General features: G+C 43.2%; 1 protein-coding gene across 8 annotated transcripts in view; it reads left to right on the top strand.

Annotated features, from left to right (window-relative positions):
• Positions 1–23,347, top strand: part of HPSE2 (heparanase 2 (inactive)) — a 577,707-nt gene extending 554,360 nt beyond the window's left edge. For 7 of the 8 annotated variants that reach the window (XM_016164143.2, XM_016164141.2, XM_016164139.2 and 4 more), the window contains one exon: positions 17,953–23,347. In XM_016164143.2, the coding sequence (XP_016019629.2) occupies positions 17,953–18,118 (166 nt within the window). In that variant the 3' untranslated portion in view covers positions 18,119–23,347. The remainder of the gene's footprint in view (positions 1–17,952) is intronic. The other variant, XR_001599306.2, reaches the window with a different exon arrangement.
• The last annotated feature ends 2,063 nt before the right edge of the window (positions 23,348–25,410 follow it).

Here is a 25,410-nt window from a genome sequence, read left to right as displayed (position 1 = left end):
TGGCTTGCACTCCCACAGCTGCCCACAACTATTTGTGCTGTAATTGCTCACTGTTGTGCTGCAACCTTGGTGGCTTGCATTTGGCTTCCAACTGCATGTGCAATGGGAACAAAGCACAATCTGGGAAGTCACTTACCGAGTTTCTTTAGCCCACCCTAGATCTGTAGTTTCAGTCTTGGTTCACATTCTGGCTCTGTTCTCTGGCTGTATGTATATTACTTCTGCTTTTCTTTCCTCTCAATCCTACCTATATCAGCAGAATTCTCTTGAGCGTTTTATCCCCTCTCTCTCAATTTCCCAGTAGTTTGTAACTGGTGTGCCGAATTCCTGGTCTTCATCCTAGACAGGAGACTCTGTTCTGGTTTACTAAATAATCATATAACCTGAGTAAATCCTTTAATCCTAATCCCTGGGCCTCAATTTCCTTATCTACAAAATTTAAGAGTTGCTGTATATTTGGTAAGGTCCTTTCCAGATCTAAAATTCTTATCTTGGGTCTGATTTTCTGAGGACCATGAGTATGTTTCAATCTCCCCCCCTGCCATTTAATAATGACCTGCAAAGTCATTTCTGGCACAGGGGCTGACTCTTGAGCAGTGATTGTGACAGCTAAGGGTCTCTGGAGCCAAAGAGATCAGGAGCTGAGCCTTCCCAGTGCCAGGAAGACCATGTGTGCCACGTGGAAGGAACTAATTAAATGCCTAGTTTAACAAGCCGAGGTAGCAATCCCTGCTCTGCCACTTGCTGGCTGTGTGTCTTTAGGCAAGTTATATAATCTCTATGAGCCTCAGTTTCCTCATCTGTAAAACCTCTCATGGGGAACAGAGTAAATGAGGTTATCTATGTAAAGTTCCTGACACACAGTAAATACTCAATAAATGCCTCTTGCCTTCTTTTTCCTCAATTCCAGCTGGTTGGGGAAGATGAGGGGAATGACGGTTCCAAGAATGTTCTTCAAAAGCAGAGTCTTCTCAGATTTTTTAGATAACGTGTTGATACGACATTTGTTAAGATTATGATAAAAAGACATACGAATTGCATAAAAGCAAAACCCTGAAACGTAAAGAGACGGTAGTCAGAAAGTGGCATCATTTTATGAGCTTGTTTCTCCACCAACCAAGAGTCCAGGCCTCTGGCCCTGCTTACCCGCATCTACATCTGTACCCCCAGGATTACTCCCTGATGTTTGAACCTGGCCACACCGTGGCCCCTGTTCTACCTATACCTGTCCTTCAGGGTAACCGAAGTGACTCTCACTGACTACTGATATGCTGTATTTCCCCATCTTATACCTCACCTTGTCACTGTGTTGGTGAGGAGTTGTGTTATGGCTTCGTTGAGAATGTCAGAAAGGGACAGGGAAAAAGAGAATTTCATTCCACAGGGGTCTTGGACTGCGGGTCGGTAATACCCATTCAGATCAGATAACAACGTCACACAATTGGAAGAAGAGGGAGCTGGAATCAGAAAGCCTGGACATGAATCTAGTTGCTACTACTTACCTGTGGGATCAAACCTCAGCCCCCTCACCTGTCAAATGGGGTGATTCTGAGAATCAAATTAGAGCATATGAATGAAATGAAGCCTACTACAAACACATATGCTTGTACATACATTGTATTGAAGAGAGTTTGGGGATGGAAGTCCACAGACTGAATTACAGTTCTAACCCTGCAACTACTTCACCGTGTGATTTTGGGCCCTTCACTCACTTTTCTAAACCTGTTCCTCTCCTGTAAAATACTGCTAATTTAACACCTCTCCGATTCTAGACCTTGGGGCTCTGACTGGGTGCTGTGCCATCTTGGGCTGTGAGCTGCCAGACAGGGACGGTCATGTATGTGTGCAGCGCCACATCCAGCTCTCTGCTCAGTAAATACTAATGAGAGCAAGAGCCCCCAGTGGCTGTGGGATGGGGGTCCCACAGGAAGGGTGTGGTTTCAGTGTAGCAGACTCTGCAGGAAAAGATGAAAGGAAACGCTAGGAAGTGATTTCAGCCTTCGGTGTCTCCTTCTCTCTTTTATAAGCCTCTGGGGCCAAACCCTGTGTTCTGTGTCTGCTAATTCCTAGCTGCAGCCTGAAACCATATTAGCTCAGAGAAGGACGAAAAGCTCTGGGAGCAGGGGAACCTGTAATTGCTCCTGTCCGGGGGAAGAGGGAGGAGGATACAGAACAAGTCAGTGTATCATTCGAGCCGTGAGTTGGGCGCTTTGGCCTGGAATTTCAGGAGGAGGGAGATATCAGCAAACGTTTTTGATTTGTGACGAACGTGGAGTCATTCTCGTTCTCTTAGAATTGCCATCAGGGCTGGAAATATTTGAAATCTCTGAAAAGGTATCTCCATATGAACGTGGGGCTCAGGTATATCAGGTACTGCACAGGAAGCAACTTTGAGGACACTCGTCAGGCATAGCGCAGGCTCCCAGGTCCACAATGAAGGTTCCTGTTTCTCATCTCAGTGAGTGAACCAGTCATAAGACCCACCACTCAGGTGTCAACTCTTCACATAAGAAAGTGCTCCTTCTAGGAACAAGACGAAAGGAGGGTGCCATGCCCTTTACCCTCCAAGATGGGAGAAGGGAAACTTTTAGAAAACTGCAGAGTGTGTAAGAGTATTCTGTGTCTGGATTACTCTTTTCGAGGTTGGCTGAAGGAAATAGAGAGATTTAATTCAAAGAAGAAAAATAAGGTAAGTCATGAGGACTTTCTTCAAATATTCAGAGGACTACTACTAAGTGAAAGAAAACAGATTTGGCTTAGAATCCTCTAAAATGACAGAAAACCAGGATGTGCAATTTAAAAAAGAATGATTTCACCACAAAATGAGTTCATTTTCCAAAGGCTTGCCTGGTCCGACCAAGGACAGGATAGTCTTTCTCAGGATGTAGCCTATTAATCAGAGAGGGAGCAGCCATGGCCATCTCTGAGGTGCTCTAAGATTCCTCACTCAGTGGGAGGTTGAGGAAAAAGATTACCACTTCCTGGCAAACTCTAAAATTCTATCATTCTCTTCCTCCTCCCCCCACCCCCTCCCCCGTCCCAGTTCACTTGCGGAGCCTCTTGTCTCTATGCTCACCGGCCAAGTAGCTTCTTCAAGCCACTGAAAGGCCACACAAGGAGACTGTGTTATAGGAGAGAGTGGTGGTAATATTAGACTAGTCTTTCCCCAAAAAATCTTTAGCTGTATATCCCTCTCTGTCATGTTCCCTGGCTTCTCGCCTTTCTCTGAGGAAGACTGAGCATTCATACCCCAGACAATCATAGTTCCCCTTCTGGGTAGGTCAAAGAGCAACTTTGGGGGCTCCACTATCTGCAAGGGAGAGAATTGCTTTTGTGCTTTATATGATCACAAATCAATAAGCATTGTCTTCTTGGGAACCAGTTCTACCCCAGACATAAATGTCTCCAATATCCTTCAAAAGAGAAGCAATGTGAAGTCAGGCCAAACAAGTCAAATTATATCAAACAGCAGGAGGACTCACTTTTAGGGGGAAAAGTCAAACCAAGAGCAGGTGTTTGGTCAGATCCTAGTGTTCTTCCGTATGTGTTTTGTTCAATTCCATTTGGATGGAAAACTATCCAAAAATTAGAAAAGAAGAAAAGAACTTGTGTCACATTGGCTGTTCTATTCTGACACACTGACCTGGGGGAATCAGCAGATGCTAAGGATCCTGGAGTAGAATGACACTTCAAGGTGATCTGTCCCCAGAAAGTCTGTGGGTAGGACATCTGGACCAGAAGATGCTCTGTGTTTAAAAACCTCTGGGGATAGAGTGCCCACAATTTCAATCCTGTCTGAATTTTATAAGAACATTAAATTTTATAAGAACACTGGGGCCTGCTGTGCCTGTGGCTGGGCCTTTATAGATAATAAAGAGCTTTAATAGCCATTATCTCATTTAACCTTCTGAACAGCACCATGAAGCAAGTAGAACAATTCCTGCCTTTCTCCCATTTTAGAGATGAAGAAACTGAATCTTAGAGCATTAAGTGACTTATTCAAGAGTCACACAACTGTTAGATGATAGAGCTAGTTAATACCAAGCATCCAGGTCTCCTGACCCTGAATTCAGTGTGGTTTGTGCCACACTGTACTACGCCCCCCTCCCGCCCCCCCCCCGCCCTATGAGTCTGGAAATATAAAATTATGATAACATAATGACAAATACGCAATATGGATAACTGAACTCTGTCATGATACTGTCTAGGTTCATTTCATCTTAGGGTTTTTATGTAATGAAAATATTTTTAAAGTATTAGGTTACTCAGTAACATTCTCTCCTTTAGATTAAACTCATTTCATTCCATTAACAAATCCTAATTTCGGATCCTTCTTAAAAATTCTTCTCTGGACTGCTTCTAAGATTCTGCTTCCCAGTCACAGAATTTTAGTAAAAGCAAATTTTTATCTTAGCAAAATTGGGGAATTCCTTTCTTCTTCTACGCTCTTCTCAAACAAAGGGATTATTAACTACCAGGAGTGACCAGACATTGGTTTATTTAAGGTCTCTAAAAATAAATCTCAGCGTATTGTATTTGACCCCATACGCATAGACACTGCCAGCTGCCTGACACCTGATGGAGCCCACCCTCAGAGGTGCATCTCTGAGGGGAGGATGCTGGCAGGGGAGGTTTCTCAGGGCAGCTGGAGAGTATATATCCTCATCCATTCACCAAATCTTACTGAGACCATACTTCGTGCCAGGAATAACTTATTCCTCTTCAGCAACTGAACCTGCAGTAGCGATTAATCTGGCTAACATGTTAAATGCATTGTGGTCCCACAACTCTAAGTAAACTCAGAAATCCCAAGTAGACAAATTAGGAAAAAAGTCCAAATGAAAGTTTAATATGAATGTTTCAGATCAGAATGTCTCTTGATAGACCTAATGACAGGCCATGTCAGCACCCGGCCTTCAAAAGCTGTTTAATGTGAGATGTTTGGAGGAGAAAGGATTCTGAGGTCTCTGCCCTTAAAGGGTTCATCTCTATTATTAGAAACAAACAACTCGCAGGAAGCAGCCTATGGATGCTATGAGTATTTCTGCGTTGGGGGTAATAGGTTCCACATTCAGTGTTTGAATTTCATATCTGCATGAGCCTCTCCATCAGCTGCCATGATTTTAGCTGAAAGAATCTCATGGCTCGTTTGGACCAAGAATCGTAGTGCCTATTCTGGGAAGAAATAAATATCTGTGTTATTTTTCCTTTTTCTACCTACTTTTTTCACCATCCTTCCGGGATACAACTTTTTCTTTGATTTCATTCTCATTAAATCCTATATCAAAGAAAAACATTGGCATCAAACTGCATGCCTTTAGAGAGGTGTCATTTTAATGTTAGCCAAACGGAATGGCTCTGAAAATACTCAAGTTAACTCCCAGGTGCTAAGACTTTAAAAATAACTTCATGTCCCTGTTGGAACAGACCACATTCTGATACTTCATCTCCAGATTCGGAGCTCTGCTAGTGTGAAAAGTCCTGAGGGCTGAACTGGCCACCCCTGACCCACCACAATCTCTCCCTGATGGTAACTGGAAGCACCGCACTTATTTTGGGACATGGAGAGATCTGGCAAAAGGAGCCTTGTGAAAAACCTTAACCCTAAGAATTCTATACCAAGACTTCTCACACACTCAAAAACTATCTGAAGACCTCTTTTCTAGGACCAAAGGGCCATTACTCCAATTATCTAAGTTGACTCAAAACATCTAAGTGTTTAAATTCTCTACTGCTGATATTAGTTGGTGGTACCTGAAGTTTTTGAACTCTGGTTGATCAGATGTATGTACTTCTTGCAGGTTTCAATTATTTCCATTTGCCTTGGATCATTTAAATTAGCTTCTTTTTAAAATATACCACTCTGAAAATTCCACACTTATTAAAAAATGACTTTATACAGGAAAAAGTTGGAAGTACTCTTAAAGATTAAGATGTTTCTTCTATAACATCCCTGACAGAAAGCCTGTCCGCTTCTGCTTGAAGAGACTGTTCATGTGATTAGCCCACTCTAGGGCTAGACGGCTCTGATTGTAAGAAAGATCCTCTTTATGTGTGACCAAAGCATATTCTCTTCCCACTCCTGCCCTTGATTGAGAAAAATTAAGTAGAATAAATCTATACCTTCTTTATAACAACTTGTCAGTATGTCTCCCCTTAGAATTCTAATCTCAAAGCTGAACACTCTCACCCTTTCGACCATTCCTCAAATGGCCTGATTTACAGATTGCTCACTGTCCTGTTCACCTTGGAGCCACTGCGTCTTAAAGCCTTATGTCACGTGATTAGCAGTTGTTTTCTCACTTCAGACAAACTGAGCTGTGGAGGTCTGAGAAGGAGTAGGAAATATGAACATTTTGTCATTACAGGTTACCTCATCAACACAGAAGAGTAAGATTTTTAAATCCGCCAATTTTGAAAAATAATATTCTTATTTAATTTGTATTCTTTGAGTATTAGTGTTGTTGAAAATTTTTATGTCTATTAGTATTGTGTCACTTTTATGAATTTTCTATGTCCTTTGCTTACTTTTCTACTGGGATATTATTTTATTAATGATTTATAAGTTTTTTCTAATATAAGGCAATTTCTCCTTTACTATCTATCATATGTCTTGAAATATTTTCTCCAGTATTTTATTTGCTATTTTTCATCTATTTCATTTTTAGGGTATTATTCTAACATATAGAAACATTCCCTTTTGACATAGTTAAATATATTTATCTTTCGCTTTGTGGCTTCTTCCATTCCACGTATGTGTATGTATTTATGTTCCTGAACTCAGATAAATATGTATCTTTCTTTTCTTCTAGTTTATTTTGTTTCATTTTTTTTATATTCGTTTCCTTAATACATTTGGAATTTGTTTTGACGTCCTGTAAGAGGTAAAGAAGATCAGTAGTTGTACTGTTCAAGCTGAGAGTGTGTGAAGAAACCTGTTAACCCACACAGAGCTTCAGGTGCTAGTTTTAAAAATGTCGTTTTATAAAAAATCCTTTTAAAAGATAAGGGTTAGAATAGAGGCCGTTTCTCGCCTGGAGGAAAAGGCCCTGCAAGTGCAGATGAACCCATACCCTCTGCAGCCCTTTCTTTGAAAGGCCACTCAGAGGCCCTTAGGATAAAAGATAAGCTGCAGAGGCTGGAGCAGGAAGTGGCCGGAAAGGTGCCTGCCCGTGGGAAGATTCAGAGCTGCCCTGAGTGACAAGAATGTGGTGCTTTGTCTAACCAGCAACACGCAAGTTGGTGTTCCAGTTCAGAAAGTCTGCAATAGACACTGCAAATGTAGAAATACAAATACATATGAGTATGGATATTTATAAAAATACTTATACTTAAGGCTCTAAGTCAGTCTGTAGAAGAACAAAAAAAGTAATTATATAGAGAAACGAGCCTTACAAATCTTGAGTGAATGTAAGCTTACTCGCTGAAAATTAGAGTTAAAGGTGCTCATTTAAGGGTGTTCGTGGCTCAGAAAGAGATGGTAGCTAATAACCAACGCATATAGCATTACCTAAGTAAGTAATTATATACGTATCTAGAAAATATAGCGAAGGGACTGAGTAACACATTTAATCCCCTTGGCTCCTCTTGCCTAAAGAGAGCTCGAAGTGCTCTGTAGGGAGCTCTCTGGGACACACCTGAGAGAAATCTGAATGACTTTATAGAACTTGCACTTCAAGAAAAGGACAAAGTTTGCTTTTCAGTGTTACAGAAACACGGAATTTCTTATCCGTATGAACACTTCACCCGATTTGGTTCTTAACCCACCCTGTAAAGCAACTCAGGGAGAGGGAAGAAATGAAGCAGTTCTACTGAAATGGCAAACATGCTCATCTCGGACTCTTCAACTAAAAGCATGCCTCTTAAAAGTTCACATCTTACTTTTGACTTAAAAAATGTGGCCTTCTGACATGATACTCTAAAAGCGTAAGAAAAGCTGGTTTTATTTAAAATAAGTTTAGAAGGTGGTTAGAAAGCTAATTCCTCTCCACCCCCAGCTGCAAACATATTCCCTCTTTCTTCTGCCCCTGGTGCTCAGCCGCGCCTGTACTTTGAATCACCTGGGGAGTTTTAAAAAACGCAATGCCCAAGCCTCACCCCAGACCAATTAAACCAAAAGCTCTGGGCTGGGCCCAAGGCACCGGTATTTTTTATCACTCCCCAGGTGATTCAAATATATGGCCAAGGTGGAGAACCATTGTCCCTCTACAAAGGGGTGGAACAAGATCCCCTATGGTTTGCATCTTTGATTTGGCCCAGATTCTTTTCTTCATTCAGGCACTAAGCCATTTTGCCAAAGGTGTGAACATGCCATGAGCCCCCAGGGGTTCTCTGCAACTGACTGGAAGGATGCGTACAGCTCCCCAAAGTTTCCTTGTTTCGTTTGAACTCCCAGATTAGTAATGTACAGATCACTGTGCAGATTAGAGGATTAGAAATGCTTTTATATTTTATGGCGACTTGACATCTTAAATCAAGATGTTTAGGAATCCAGGGTTTTTGCTGTTATTTTCTAAGAGTTTTTCATGCTTTCTGCTCCAAACACATTTTCTTCCAGCTCACTCCCAGCAGCTGGAGTCTCCCTGCACAGCTGTCCATCAGGGCTGTGGTCTCCCCGCTCCACTGACTAGGGGAACATCATCGCAGGCCCAGATTGCCATTCTGTTCCAGGTGACTCCAGTGAAACACTAGTAAATGCGCACCTTAGGGAACAGCTAGCATGTTTCTGAGCAGTTGATTCTAAACTGAGGGGCAGGGAAGCAGAACATGTAGGCAGTTCTGGTGGACTGAGAGGTGGCCCTTGTCTTCTCCTCTCTCCACACCCCCGGGAGGCATTGGTTTGGGTGATGGACAAATGTAAGCCTCAGGGAACTGAAAAGTCCTAATCCATCTCTTATAGCAGGGCCTGGGTCCTGCATCAGTATTTCTTTGTCTGCCAAGCATTGGGAGCCCATGACAGAATGCAGTTCATTCCAGTCAAGGGGCCAGGGTGCCAAACTGTGTGCCACCTGCCAAACACTGGCAATCGCTTGGCAGACTGCCTCTTCCCTGATCACGTCCACAGGAATGATTCGGTCACTGCACTCTGCAGTTGGACATCTGAGGACTGTGGAACAGAACCTGTGCCACCTGGGACGACTTATTTTTTCTTATTGAGGGTATAATACCAGTGCCCCTGGTATTACAGAAAACACTTTCAAAATCCAATAAAACTGAGATATTTATCCCTTTGATTTAACATATTTGAAAGAGCCATGACCTTATGGAACTAAGTAAGCCTTATGGACCCTATATCATACTGTTACATACGGAAAACCTATCTGTACACTTGTGCGTGTGCACATACCACACATACACACTCCTGCTGTCTTACCTGACTCTTTATCTCACCTGCTGACTGCTTGCAAAGGGGATGCTCCTAACCCCTCCCTCGCTGTCTCTCCCAGCTTCACAGAGTTGGTGTGAGGAAACCTGGTCCCTCACCACAGAGGATACTTTAACTGTAAGATGAGACGGAACACCAGAGGGTAATATAGGAGAGTAAGAGCGTAAACGGAGAAATTAATTCTGACTTGGGAATCTGGAAAATCCTCAGGGCTGAGGGCCATCGAGCAAGAGCTAGAAGACCCAGTCCTATGTCTAGGAAATGCTGGAGAGAACTTGAATTTACTAAAGATTTAGGAGTACAAAAGTTCAAGGGCTATTTTGCTTGGAGGCATGGCACATCTTTTCGCATGACAAATACAGGCACATCGAGGGATAAAGGGAAAGTCCACGAAAATATATGAAGGCCAGAATGCAGAAGGACTCTAAATCCAAGCCAAGAAGTTGGTTTTCCTCCTCCCTCCTCATGTAATGTGTTACTTATAGTGTGTCTGACCACACATTTGCATGTTTCTGTGTTTTCTATCTCAGCAAGTAAAGACTATATCTGTTATAATTGAATCTTTACAATACAAAGAAGAGTAGGAATATGAGTAATGTCCCTTACACACCACTTGTGAATGTCAATGATCGTGGCACCAGTTCTTTACAATGGGAAGGGAACAGAGTTAACCACATATTAAAGTCTCCATGAGTTTTATAGCTAGTTTCTATTGTGTCCTGTGGTTTGAGTGTGATATGCCTATGACATGGAACTTTGACATGGTCACAGAATCAAATTCTCTTCCCAAACTTCCCCCAGATGATTCCCTCATCTGTTAACAATATCAGGATAAATCTATGTTCCTTAGCTGGGCTCTCATCTTGTCTGCCAAGTGTGCTAAGTTATTTTAAACCATTAGAAGCACATGGTAGAAACCCATTTATGGCTTGGACAATTATTACACAGACTTGGATAGAACACAGATCAAATCACAACCCTTAAACCTGACTGCAGACAGGGAAAGCCTATATCTCTCACAACTTGCCTATAAACCCAGCTCTTTTTGCGTAAAGGAGTCCTAGTGTTTTCTCTGCTCAGCGATACAAAAGGTCCATCGACACACCTCATTGTTTCCATATGCACGCAAAGAGTAGGATGAAGGGTGGATGATCTTATCAGCCGCCAAGTGTCTCAGTGGTCAGGAACTTCATGTATGGTAATGGCTTTTGAATGGGGGAAAGGGAACAGGAAGCTTTTATGGCATTTTCTCTCTCTCTCTTACAGTCTCCTCTCTTTAACAACAAGAGAGGAAGGGATTGGAGTGTCCAACCAACCCCATGAGAACTCTAGAGAGGTTGACTGAGTGGAACTTTACAAGCATTAATGTGAACTACTAGCATAGGCAAGAAGGCACTGAATAACATGATATTGAAAATTAAGAAATGAAAACAATTCTATTTAGCAGGCAAAATGACTCCTGAACAGGGATAAAATAAAGCTGAGAGTATGCATGCTAAAAGGGAGCAGCAGAGAATGTGCCTGTCTTCCAGCTGGGGCTCTCAGATAAGGCCGCAGTGGAGGAGGACACTTCCTATGGGGCCTGGAGGGAAGAGCATGTTTTTGACAAATTCTACCAGGTTCCAGGCAGAGCAATAAACACACAGGAGAAATGTTTCAGGACGCACTTGGGAGGAAGTAATCCTCTCCATGACCCTGGAGAAGTAGGAGTGCCCCAGAGAGGGTCACGACCATCCTACAGCCTTTGCTCCAGCTGGACACGTGGGACCAGAACACTAGCCTGCAGTAGCCACTCCTGAGCAGTGCTCTCAGCCGGGTGGCGATTGCTCCTGGCCTGTTCAAATGAACTTCCTCGCAAAGCTTCCCCAGATGCACAGTCTCTCCCAGACTAGGGGAGGGGAGCAGGGCCCTTCTGTCCTCAAACCTGGCTGGGCTCCCTCCTGCCTCTAACCTGCCCCTGACCTGGACAAGGGCAGGGCAGCTGCGCTTACCAGCTCCTAACTCAGGGGCCTTCGAGGGGACATACATGGAGTTGGAGGACGCTGGGGAAAGGGGACTCAAGAGCCGGGTGCTGAGTCTCTCAAGTGCCACCAGCCCCGCACCTACGTGGACCACCTCCCTGCACACTGGCCTGGAGGAGCAGAAATTGCAGCCCTGCTCCGCACATTTTCTTTAATAATAACCCTATTCCAGGTGGGCCCCCAGCTGAGTGAACCGCAACAAAGTTTTTATTGGGATTTAATTGATCCTGTGACTTGTTCCTCCAAGAGGCCAAGCGCAGGGCACAACTCCCGGCCTTCCCAGGACGGAAAAACGAGCCGTGGGTGCAAACACACTTCTGCTTCCTGGGAGCCACCGCCTAGTTGGCTCTCTGGCGCCGTTGTGTAGAACAAGAGTGACCTCTAGTGGCACAGGGGGAAGCACATTGGAATAGAGTCGGAACTAGGAGGCGTGCGGGTTATTGAGCAAAGGGAGAAACACCCCCCCACCACACACACACATACATACACACACTCAGATTCTTCGTCGTTCTCTTTCTCCTCCCTTTCCCCCAACCCCTACTCCTGTCCCTCCTTCCCACCCTCTCTCTCATCATTTAGCAGTGAGAAACAGACTGGAGCCATATCTGGTGACATATCTAGGCCTGCACATGTCATGCTCGGAGCCCAGTCTCTGACTTTCCAGTCCAGTGTCTTTCCGTATAGGTTGTAGTTCTGCCACCCACATATTTATATCCAATCCTCCTTTTATTGAGCATCTAATGTGTGTGCTGGTGGACAGCAGAGTGCAGGACGAATAGGATGGACGCATGGTCTTCTGTCTGGTGGAGAGGCTGAAAGCAGTCAGCAATCCCAATACCGCGTGATAAGCGCTGAGACCTGGGAAGTACTGGGTAATGTGGGCTTGTTTTGGAGAGGCATCTGATATGGAGGACACATAGTAGTTAGCCGGGAAAAGGAAACTGGGAGAGGGAAGGAGTGTAGGGAAGTTTTTAGGCAGAGGGAACAGGTACAAAAACTCTGAGATTAGAAAGATCATGATTGGAGAAATTGCAGCACAGAGTGGAAGGAGATGGTGGGTGGCAGGGAGCTGGAATGACTAGGAGCTAGAGTGAGCCTCCAAGAGGCTGGAGAACTACGTAAAAGGCTTTGCTTGTGGGGTCTTATAAGGACTTTGGACAACATTCTAAGATCAGCAGGAAGCCACTGAACATTTAGGTAGGTGAATGTCATGATCAGATTTCTTTTTGTGCAAGATCACTGGATTTGACATTAAAGTAAGCCTCAGGTGAGCTGTTAGGCTGTGGGCCACCTGCCTGAAAATGCTTAAGTTCAAAGGAATGTTAGAGTTCATCTAGTCTTATCTTACGGGATGAGAAATCCAAGCTCAGAAAAATCACTTTTTCTGGTGGCTGAGGCAGAACTGGTTATCTCTTACCCTTTCACCTCCCACTCAAGGCCCCAAATATCCCAACCAGAACCAGACACTAGGTCCCGAGACTGCTCCCCAAAATACACAGGCTTCCCCTGTGTCTGTCCCCACAAAAGTTCACCCAGGGCGAGGCCAGAGTCCAGCAAATTACCTATAAGACTCGCAAAGGACATCCTCACTAGACTTGCTACCGAGACCTCAAAACAGTCAAAAGCTTGCTTCAGTATCTGTCAAGAACCATGATAAGACATGAAGACCGGAGATGATAGACAGGTGCTGGGGGAGGGAGGGTAACCCGGCCAAAGGACTCCCACAGAGACCTGAGGAGCAGAGGGCTTGATTCCAAATTGAGACATCGAATTCCATTTCAAATAGCATGCAAAATAAAGAAAACAACTTTAGGAATTTCAAAGTAACTCAGACTTTATAAAAACAGATGGTGATAAAACCCAGTTGTCCTAATATTTGGATAATTTAAATGCCCTCAGCAGCTAGGGAATTAAGAGAAATAGTTCCACATAGACTGGATCATTTAGCATTTGGTTTTGAAAAGCCATGGTTGGTAAGGAGGTCCCAGAATATGATGAAAATATGATGAGAAGTTTTCAAAGAAAGAAACACGATCCTGGTGAGTGCCATCTGGAATTGGAGAATAACATGAAATAGTAGAAAGAGGTGTCGAGAGGCCTGAATACGAGACCTAGCTATGTGACCTTGCCCAAACCACTTAACCCCTCCAACCTCATCTCAATAGTAAAGTTACAATAATACTAATTATAATTATAACCTTGCCCTATGTACCTCACAGGGCTCATTAGCAATCACAAGGAAGGCTAAAGAGGACTATGGTGAAAGGTACAATCTAAGCTCTACCTTTTATCGGCTGTGTGACTTAGGTGAGTTTTAGACGCCTCTAAACTTCGATTTCCTCATCTGTAATATAGGGATGCTAATACTTACATCAGTTGGTAGTTGTAAGGACTAAAAGCTATAGTCAAAGTAAATCACAGCATAATGCATAGATGGTGTTTGACAACCAGTGATTTTATCGTTAGCGTGATTATGTTTGCAAATTTACATATTGTTCAATGCATAAAATGGAAGCTTGTAATATTAAGTTGAAATGACTTCACTGAATAACAGGATAAATATTAAAAGAGAAATGTAAGCAGGAAAAATAGAATGGAGGTAGTAAATCACATGGTCCATCTTTATAAGGAAGGGACTTTGTAGATAAGGATATATAAGGACTTGAGGTCTCACAAAATTAACTCATATTGGCTTAGCTAAGAGATAGTCATGTAGATCTTTTTTTAAGGATGAAAAACACTAACAATGATCAACGTCAGGTTGGGATAAGGTATCTAGTGAATGACTGTGAAGATCAGCGATTATTCAGGTCTCATCTAACATCCAGAGCCCCTGAGAGCAAGAGTAATTGGTACGTTAATGAAATCTGTAAAGACACTTAGTGAGCCTCCAAGAGCTGGAGAAACTTGACTCGGCAAGACCAGAAACAATGGAAAAGAGCCTCAAAAGTCTATTCACTTGTTCAGAAAATATTTTATCTCCAGTCTCTTCCAATTATCTTGTTAGACACCAAGGATTTAGGGATGAAAGGCACGATCCCTTTCCACACCAAGCTCACAGTCCAGGGAGGGACACAGTGAGTAAATCACTACAACCCCGTGAGGTGCTTATAGGTAAGTTTTGGGTACAACGAGAGAGCCCAGAGGTAGGGCTCCTAACCCAGGGGTCAGAGAAGGTTCCCCAGAGGGAGCAACACCTTAGCAGGCTCTACAAGGCCCAAAGTAGTTAGTCCAACAGAGGGAGGTCCATATGCAACCACCTGGAAGCTGAACTGCAAGTCATTTAATTTGGCCTTCCTGGGGCAAGGGTGCTGGCCTCTTCACATGTAGAAGGGTTCCTTTGTAACATCAACAGACGTCATGGCCCTTTCACATTGTAGTAATTGTCCTTTTAAAATCCCTTTTTTGAAAAAAAACACATAATACCCTCGTCCTCCCAAGAAAACCTTATTGGGAATTTTATTACAGTTTTAAATCAACTTGTATCTTTTTAATTCCAACAGTGTCTATTGGCATTCACACTTGAAAAATATTTACTATACTTTTAAGTAAACTTGAGTATTTTATTCCCAACAATATCTACTTACATTTTCATTTGAGAGATACCTCATCTCTATGTGAGACTTAACAATTTTTTATTGTACAACAGTCTTCGTTCATGCATATATTGATGAAATCTTTACAATAACTGCCAGCTCATCCCGCACCCACACCCAGAGGTCTGTGGTGCACAGGCAGTTAACATTGGAGTAAGGGTACTGGCAGGATCTGGGACTGGAGAGCTAGCTGGAGCTGGGCATCATTGTCCATATTCAAGTGGACATGATGGGGATTTGGAGAGCCTGAAGCAGTGGGGCAACGGATTTCTCTGTCAACAATCTGGCAAGTGAGGGAGTGGTGTCTAAACTAAAATAATAGCAGTGAAAGGAGCAGATCTGAAAAATATTGAAATGTAGAATCGATTGGACTTAGTGACCTTAGTTATGGGAACAGGGGGAGAAGTCTCAGATGACTCTCAGCTGTCTGGCTTAGGTAATTGGACAGACGGTGGTTCCAGCACAAAGATAAAAAGGCACAGAAAACAACAGGGCTTGAGTAGAAGATTTTGACTTTGGACGTAGTGACTCTGATGTCCCTATAGAACAGCTAAGTAGGGATACATACGTGAGAAGGATCTAGGCTAGAGATACAGGTTTGGGAAGCATCCGACATGTGGATAATCAAAGTCTCAGATGTGGGTAATATCACCTGGGGAAGTACATCATGCGAGAAGAGAAGATGTCCAGGGACAAAGCACCAGGAACCCAGCATCTGAGAGGCAGGTAGAAGAGAACAGGCCTCCTGAAACGGAAACAACATGCAGAAATGAAGGAGCAAAATTGAACATGGGAGCCAAAGGAAGAGAACACTTTAAGCAGAGAGGCATGAAACTTGTCAGTGCCACAGAACAGTCAAGTACAAGGATTAAAAAGTTTACCCATCAAAACGGCAAACAAAACAAAACAAAACAAACAATAACAAAAACACCATCTCCCACTTATATGGCTCATTATGCTCTCTAGCAAGTTAGTGGTCAGGCTCCTAGAGTTAGACACCAGTCCAGAATTCTGTCCGTGCTCCTGGTTCCCACACCTGCGCTAGCTTTTTAACCAACCAAGAAGGATATCAACATGAGGCCTGTTCCAAAATAATGACTCGTTATTAGTATAGAAATTAAAAGGCTTGCCTATCACACTTGGTTTTGCACTTCTCAGAACCCAAAGATGCCAACACTCTGGGACCATCTGAATCTAAAAGGGCATTACCTAATTCTGTGTGTAAGAGGGACCGTTGAAGGTTTTCAGGTAAAGAAGTGGTATAAATTTGAGTATACTTTGGAAACATTCATTAGTATTATTGAAATTGCATTTGACAGTGCATAAGTCTGGTTGTTGGATAGTCACACTACCTGAAACAAAACAATGAAAATATACTGTAAAAACAAGTCTGGGCTTTCTTTTCTGCAAAAAAAAAAAAAAAAAAAAAAAAGCCGCCTATCCTCACCCTGCCTCCCACTCTAGTGAGTAAACCTGTCTTCACCAGAGAGGGTCACTCAAATGTGGAGCAAAAGCTCCTTGCGTATTTGGTGAGGTCGACACCTGGCTTCAGATCTTTCCCACCCCCGCACCTCCCTGAAGCAGGCCTGGCTGTCCATAGAGGAGACCCCTCCTCACTCATTGGTTCCTTAGTCATACCAACAAGAGGAGGGGGGCTGCCCTCTTTGGCCTGTCAGATCTGAACTAGGCCCAAACTTGTGTAGTCCCACGCCTGGAGCTGCCTCTCTGCCTCACTCTCCATTGGGAGCAATTTACAACACACTTATCTCTGGGAACTCACTGCTCTATTGGGCATGGGTCTGATTATCTCTCTCTAAAACTGTCTATCACTCACAGCACAGAAAGAACACTAAACAAAGACCTCTGTATAAATTTCTAACACTTAATTCTCTTTACAGCTCAGATGATATCACTGCAATGTTATCACACTGGAGGTCGGGCACAGTCCAGAAACAGCACTATGCAATGTTGATTTTCTGAGGGTAACTCACAGCTTTATTTCCCACTGGTGGCCTGGTTCTGGCCGATTCTACTGACCCTTAAAACTGAGCTTCGACCTGAGTACATAGCTGTACAAGTCACTCCCCAGTCAGAAACAGCTGGGAAGTTGTCTGGATTCTGTACCCCAGGCCAGAATCAGGATGTACCACAGGATAAATGATCTGCTGCCCTTCGCTCTCTAAGTGTACGACGTATGTGGCTCCCTTCTCAGGGTTGCAGATGCGTGGTACACAGGAAGAATGAAGCAGGCAAGAGGAGTGAATTGTGATACAAATGCTCACTTTATCACCTACTTTGTTGTGTTGCTAAAATAGAAACATCCATTGAATATTAGATATGAAAACTCATTCTTAGATTAGAAAATGGAGAGTTGTTAGGTATGTTTGTCCTTCAGAACATATACAAGTAATATGATGTCAGATCTTTACTCTGTCAAATAAATTAAAAATGTGAGTTAAGTAGGAGATTTTTAAAATCATTTTAAGCATATGCATCATTCCACTGGTAAGAAAAAAAAAAAACTCTTTAAGTAGAAAAGTTAAACTGACATGCTATTATGATTTTTTAAAAAATAGGCTTGAGACGCTTTTCAGCTTCTAAATTATAGAGACTTGTCACTTGACTAAATGATGTGTCTGTGGAACTAAACTACCTGTGTTCAAAATCCTGGCTCCCAGACCTACAAGCTCTATGACCTTGGGCAAATCACTTAACACCTGCAGGTAGAATGGGGATAATGACCGTTCCTTCCTTAGAGCGACACTGAGATGTTTGAATTCATTATTAAAATAAAACCCCTAGGTGAGAGCCTGGGCACAGCAAGTGTCATGAAGTGATAGCTGTGCAAATATGAGACAGGCTGGCGGCAGTCGGGGGGCTGCCCACGCTTTGCTGCGCTGGCTCCCTTATAATGCAATGATGAGTCTCATGCCATTTTTCCTCACCATAGGTCAGTGCAGCTGAACGGCCAGCCTTTAGTGATGGTGGACGATGGGACTCTCCCAGAACTGAAGCCCCGACCCCTGCGGGCCGGCCGGACATTGGTCATCCCTCCAGTCACCATGGGCTTTTATGTGGTCAAGAATGTCAACGCTTTGGCCTGCCGCTACCGATAAACCACTCCCACACCCACAAGGTGCCCCCAGCCAGCTGGACTGCTTTCCACTCTTCCACCCCAATAGTCTCCTATTTTTCAGACATCTTCTTAGCAACGAACCAGTCCCTGCTGCCCCATCCTGCTGGATCAACACAGACTTGCTCTCCAAAGAGACAAATGTCATAGCATGAGCTTAGCCTACGTAGGTCACGTTCACCCCAAAGGAAAATGCGGACATCGTCTGTACCTATATGAGGATGAAGGTATGTGTGTAGAGCTGTATTTATCCTTGTGCGTGTACCATGAAAACAAGCTCGCAGCACACTCCCAGGACGAATGAAACAACCACCCATGATCCTGGTCACACAGCAGTAGAATTCCACACCCTCACCTGCGGCTGCTGCTCTCAGCAGAAGATGAGCAAGAAAAAAAACCCAGTGGACCTTTAAGAGCCCGATCTTCTTTCAACTCCTTTCCTTTGCCTGTTCCCTGCTGTTGCCCTGGGTTTCCTATCAGCTCTCTCCCCAGCAGGAGCAAGTGGGTGAGTTAGCCCTGGCGTGCTGGGTGAGCTGTTTATGTAATTTTCTGGCTGATGTATATGAGTGTGTGCTTCCGGGTCTCTGACAGTGGCATCAATCACCGGCTATGCCTCTGGGAAGCGGGTGCTTCAAAAGTAAAATTGCAATCATATTCCAGATTTTGTAAGCAGGTTCTATTCCTCTGTGAATCCCGATTCCCCCGGGGTTGGAATGGGAGTCAGGTAACAATATTCATTGAGTGCAGGACAATGTATTAGGCACCACAAAAAATAATCATCATTTGTCATGTGGCTGTGAAGGAGAGACTTTTAGTACAAAGAGAAAGCACACCGAACTGCCATGACACATGTACACACACACACAAACACACGCAGCAAATGAACAAAGCCAATAATTAGACCTGCCTTAAATTAGAGAGAATATTTGTTAAGGGTAAGCCCTTAATGGTTAGGTTGACCAAAACCATTACAAAAACAACAACAACAACAACAACAACAAAACAGAGGTGTAAATCAAACGCCCTCACTGTAAGACACAACTAACTCCAAACTTCATTCCTCTTCCCAAGTAGCTGTGTGCCTCTCTATGCATTTACTAGGCAGAGATTTAATCTGGTCATTAAATTTGGCCAAGTCTCTCCTGTCCCAGACCAGCTTATTTGAACAAAGCTTTCAGTTAGCCATTCTGGAAACAGGTCTGCTGGGGAAACCGTGGAACAGTAGGTGGGAAGCTCCCAGGGGGCAAGTGGAGTGAGCTGAAAGTTCAGGGTGAGGACCTTCTGTATGATGGAAGGGGTCTTTGCGAACCATTCACGACTGAAATGACTTTCTCTTCTGTGGATATGATTTTCTTTGTCAGGATAAGTGATATAATGATGCTTTTTCAAAAGGAGGAGCTATTGGACAATGTCACAGCGTTCCAACTAAGAGAGTGATACAATTTCTGCTGTAGTGAAAGGATAGGAATGGACGGGAGGGGCAGGGTTGCTGGGGCCAGAGGCAAGGGAGACTGCCGAAGATGCTCAGGGAGTTAACGATTAGGGCCAAGTCTGCAAAGTGAATGGTAAGGGGAGAGACAGGAGGAGAAGAGGTAGAGGATTCTCAGTGAGGAGAACTGGAATGTGGGAGAGGGACATCAACAGGCTGTTTTATGTGTAAGGAAATTAGACGACTTGTTTTTGACAGGCTTGTTATTAGGTACAGAGGAACAGCACATAGGAGGAACAGCAAGAAAAGGGGAGACTAAAGATGGGTTGGACTCGATCAGTGGGGGCTCAGCCTGGAAGCATCTAGAAGGAGAAGAGCAGACCCTGATGAGCAGCGACAAGGCTACCCAGAGAGGCCTCTTCTCCTCCGGAAGCAGACATCTCCCACTGAAGCTTCAGCTCTGAGAGGAGCAGAGAGAGAAAGGAGGGGAAGGAGTGGCAGAGGACAGGCCACAGTGAGGGAGAGATCAAAAAAGAGAAAGGAGAGGCTAAGAGGTTGTTTCCCCAAACTTTTACAAATTCGTGCAGATATGTAAATCTCTTCTGTATACTGGTGCGGGCACAGCTGCAAAGCCCCTTATAATAAATAAGAGTAACCAGAGGTCACAGCAGTCACAAACTAGCCCTGGGCTAATTCGCTCCACATAGGTAGAAGCCCCTGAAAGAGTTGCTGTCATTATCTCCATTTTTCCCATGAGGCTTAGAGAGGGTCCACAGCTTGACCTGGGTCACCCAGAGCAATGGGCAGCTGAGCTCAGAATAATGCAGTCTGTTCGTTTAACCACCAAGCTCAGGGGCTGCCCGTTCACAGACTCGCCCCCTCGCCCTTTCGAAGGTTCTGCTAACTCGGTGCAGCCAGGACCTCCAGAGCTCCATTCGGACACACTTTCCGCAAATGAGCGTTGACTCTTCGCTGAGCCGCTACACATGCAGTGTACAGGCAGTCCCTGCTCCCGTTGTCTTTCTCTGTGTATTAAATGCTGCTCCTAAGAGGTTTGTTTTGTCTTTTAGTTAATGAAAATGGAGAAGGGAATCGCTGAAATTTACTTTTGGCATCCTGCAGTTCTAACTTTGCACCTGTCGCATGGAAGAAATATTCGCATTGTTCCAAGGAAACCAAGAAATTCACTAAAATGTCACATTCTGTAGTGGTTTTAGTTCAGGGCATCTGTTCCAGATTTTTCATTTTGGGGTGGGAGTAAAGACCAAATAAGTGGGAGGGGATTGCTCCTTATAATGGATTCCCCTATTACACACCCCCCAAAAGAGCCTGTAGCAAAATTCAGCATCACCATCCACATTAAGAGAACAGCTTGCCAGGCTGGGCCTCGGAACAAAAGAGTTCATCCACCAATCTCCCCACATCAGATGTTTCACCTAAAACAAGACATGGCCAAGATAATCTAAAACTTAAGAACTACTTTATTTTAAACCAAATAATGGCCTTCGGAAGTGCTTATTTGAAAGCGTGATAATGTATAATGAGAAGTCCATGCCTTTCGTTGAGATGATTTTCTGTTCCTTCTGCCTCTAGGAATGATTTTCTTTCTCCTTTCTTATCGCAAAGGCTCAGAACAAATTCTCATTGTTATGCGGAGAGAGTGCCCCAGTTCTTCTAGTGCCGTGAAAAAGCTGCAACTGTGATATGTTGGCATTATCTCCAGCTGGAGAAAATCTTGAAAATACCAGAACTGGGCTACAGTGAGGCAGAGGCCTGGGACTCCCAGAACCGTAATTCCCGAGGGCCCTCTGCAGCTCCCAGCTCTTCCTCAGCAGTTGGCAGTCCCTGGGTAGATGGGCCTCAGGCTGGCATCTCTGACAGGGCAGAGGTTGTTGGTGGATTCTGCCCCAGGGGCCTCCACTGGCTCTTGGCATCGGGGAGCCTCCGCAGCCTCCTGGGGTGCGGCAGCAGGGAGGACCAGAAGGACTGAATTGCTGAGCTGCCATGTGGCCCGAGCCACGCCCAGCATCTACAGGTGTGCTCTACAACAGGCACTCAAGATCCCTGTGTTTGGGATGGATGCAGCTGCAGGATTCACCTTGGAAATCCACTGAGATCCGCTTTACTTCTGAAAACAAAAGGGCAGTGTTTAATTTTTGCAGAAGCAAACCTGAATCAGGTGGCTCTCTCTGACAATAAAAACTCTGGACAGGGAAGGACTTTAAAAATATGGAATATCAATAGAGCAGACAAAAATAATAAAGATATGGTTTGGAGAGGGCAGGGAAAAAGGAGCATGAGCATTTACGTAGCATAGCTTCTCCACAGTCCTCCGTGTTCTACCTCAGCACCACCGCCCAGCCTGGACACTTCCAATCGCTCTTTTCCACTCACTTACTCGCCAGTTCCACAGTCTCACCTCTGCCAGCCACTCTATTCCCAACCTGGAGCCCACTAAGAGCGAACTAAAGTTTTGATTGTAGAAATGTTTGCTGTCTTTACGTAGGATGTACTAGAATTGGAAATAAGATAGCAAAGGGGTTCTCAAAGAGAAACAGTTATTATAAGGCCCAAACAACAGGCACATTACAATCACTGCCTCAGAGTTCTGCTAACAGGGACACGGCAGCTTCTGTTCCCGCCTTCTTCTCCCAGTCCTGGGTAATAAATATTTGGGGAGGACCACGAAGTAATTTTCTCAAGACCATCCAGATAAACAGAGTGGGAAAGTGAAATTTGAACTCAGATCCATTGGGTTCCAAAGCCTGCTCTCATTGCGCCGTGCTCTTTCTCGCTGGACTGCTTGTGGCCAACTTTTATCTTATCTCTGTGTTGTCCATAGCTAGCTTTCTTAACGACCAATGTGTGCCTACAGAGAACTCTAGCAGTCCCTTCCCCCAGGACAGTGGATCTCGGGTTTAAGGAAACCAAGTAGCAACTCTGATGCGCAGTGAGTCAGGCTGTGACCAGCTTTGGCTGTAGAATTTTGAATCCAGGCTCATTTTGGCCCACGAGTGGCTCTCCTGGTCTGTTCTGCTCCCTCTATGTTTTTCTGTAGAACAATTTAAAGGGCCGCTCCCATCACCACCCACCCACCACAGGTGATGATGACTCTTGCTATTCCATCCTGGAGGTAAGTGGGAACCACTCGGCACCCACCCATGCACCACCTTCAGAACACTGCTCCTCCTCCCGCACCACCTTGAAGTCTGGAAGTTTCTCTTCACCTTCTCAGACTAAATAATAAGTCCATTAATCATTGCCCCATGGGTAGTATTTGCAAATATCTCTCTGAAACAAGAAAGCCAAAATACAAAAAGACAGCAAATTAGAGCAGCCCCCGAGAGCCCTGAGTGCATTTGGGAGGAGCTGACCAAGTTCCAAACGCCTGGCTGGTGAATAAATCCCATTGTCCCATGTACCCAGCAGAGAAAAGGACGCCCCTCTTTACAGCCCATGTCATGAACATTACTCTTCTAATTATTATTCATGAACATATTCTAGGATTCGTTTTTAAGTTGTAAATGTTATGTAATAAATTATATTTTTGGAAAAAAGCAAAAAGAAACCTTAGTTTTATTCATCTGGAAGTTGGCAAAATGAGTGCAGGGACACCTCCCGGGAAAAGTTTCTTCTCTGTACAGGGAATTTTAGCACATGTTAATATTTTCTTCCAGAAAACAGATTATATTAAGGTTTATATGAGTCTGGTGATTGCAGAGAGTTTGGATCCATGAGGTAGTTTATATTTTGAGATAATGATTTGTAAGTAATAAAATGTGAATACGCTCACTTCCTGTTCTCAGCGTGTTCTGTGGGGAGAGGGAGGCCATTGTGTCCATGCTATACCTGATCTTAAGACCGATTGCCTGATGAGCTAACGCATGTTGGGGATCTTTGATTTCATGGTGTGCTGCTCTCTCCCTCTCCTCTCTCCCCAACAAGCTTTGCTTCAAGTACTCCAAATGGAAATTAAATTCTATCAATCAAGTTAGATGTCATTGTCTATCTTAGTTAAAATAACTGTTAGCTGCAATCATGGGCAAACCTCAGAATTTCAATGGCTTAACGCAATTGAAGTTTATTTCTACCTCATAGATCACTAAAATTCAATTGGTGGGAATGGAGTAAGGTGTACAGAGGTTCTGTTCCATGTAGTTCTTTAGGGATCCAGACTGATGTGGGTTCTCTGCCATCTTCAGCACTTGGCCTCCAAGACTGCTATGGGCATCACCAAGATAGACCATATCCTAGGCCATCAATAAATTTAAAAGGATTCAAGTCATGCAAAGCATATTCTCTAACCAAATGGAATTGAAATAGAAATTGACAGATAACTGGAAAACCTCCAAATATTTAGAAATTAATAACATGCTTCTAAATAACCCATGGATCAAAAAAATATCAAGAGAAAAATTAAAAATCATTTTGACCTAATTGAAAATTAAAATACAACGTATCAACATATCAAGTTGTAGGTGCTGATAAAGCATCACCATGGAGGAAATTTATAGCAGTAAACTTCCCTGTTAGTTAAGATAAAATGTCTCAAAATAATGGGTCAGTTTCTACCTTAAGAAACTATAAAAGAAGAGCAAATTAAATCCAAAGTAAACAGAAGAAAGGAAATAGTAAATATCAGTACAGAAATGGGTGGAATAAAAACCAGAAAACCAATGAAAATTGATGAAACCAAAAACTGAGAAAATAAAATCCTTAATGTAACTTGAATCTTTCTAAATTTATTGAACATAATAGAGAGTCCAGAAATGATCCACATATATATGGTCAATCTATTTGAGACAAATGTGTCAAAGTAATACAGTGCAGAAAGGATATTTTTTTCAACAAATGGAGTTAGAAAAGTTGGACAGCTATGCAAAATAATGAATCCTCTCATGCCATCTCATAGCGACTCAAAATGGAATATAAACAAATGCAAAATCTAAAATTACAAAACTTCTGGAAGAAAACACAGGAGAAAATTTTTGTGATCCTGGCTCAGCAAAGACTTATTTAGATAGTACACAAAAAAAAGCACAAAGGATTTATGTTCTTTGAAAGTCACTGTAAAGAAAATGAGAAGACAAAGCCACAGACTAAAAAAAAAATGTAAAACAGGTATCTGATAAAGGATTCGTATTCCAATACACAAAGAAATCCCATAAATAATAAGAAGCAAGACAATCCAATTTAAAAATGGGCAAATGATTTGAACTCTTTACCAGAGAAGAGATACAGATGCCATATAAGCAGATGAAAAAAAGTTGCACAGTATTAGTCATTAGGAAAATGGAAATGAAAACCACAATGAGAGACCACTCTCATAGGAGACACCTACTAGAACAGCTAAAGTTAAAAAAGGACAATATCAAATGCTAGGGAGGTTATAGAACAAATAAAACTCTCAGTATTGCTCAGGGTGATGTACAATGAATGGTGCATGCACTTCAGAAAATAGTTCACCAGCCTAATATAAACTTAAACAGGCACTTCCCATACAGCCCATACATCCTGCTCCTAGGTATTTACTCAAGTGAAATGAAAACTTACATTGACACAAAAATCTGAACATAATTTAAAATAGATTAGTTGGATTACATCAAAATAGAAAAGAAAACTTTTGTGCTATAAGTGATACCATTAAGTGAAAAGACAAGCCACTTAATGGGAGAAAACTTTTTGCAAATCATATATCTAATAAGGGACTTGTATCCAGAATATATAAAGAACTCTTAAAACTCAGTAATACAAAGACAGTTTTCAAATGAGCGAAGGATTTGAATAGACAGCTCTCCAAAGAAGATAAAGTGGTTGCAAAGCACATAAAAAATGCAGAACATCAT

This window comes from Rousettus aegyptiacus, unplaced genomic scaffold (assembly GCF_014176215.1).
Source record: "Rousettus aegyptiacus isolate mRouAeg1 unplaced genomic scaffold, mRouAeg1.p scaffold_m13_p_6, whole genome shotgun sequence".
Classification (NCBI taxonomy): domain Eukaryota; kingdom Metazoa; phylum Chordata; class Mammalia; order Chiroptera; family Pteropodidae; genus Rousettus; species Rousettus aegyptiacus.
This window is presented reverse-complemented; position numbering and strand designations above follow the sequence as displayed.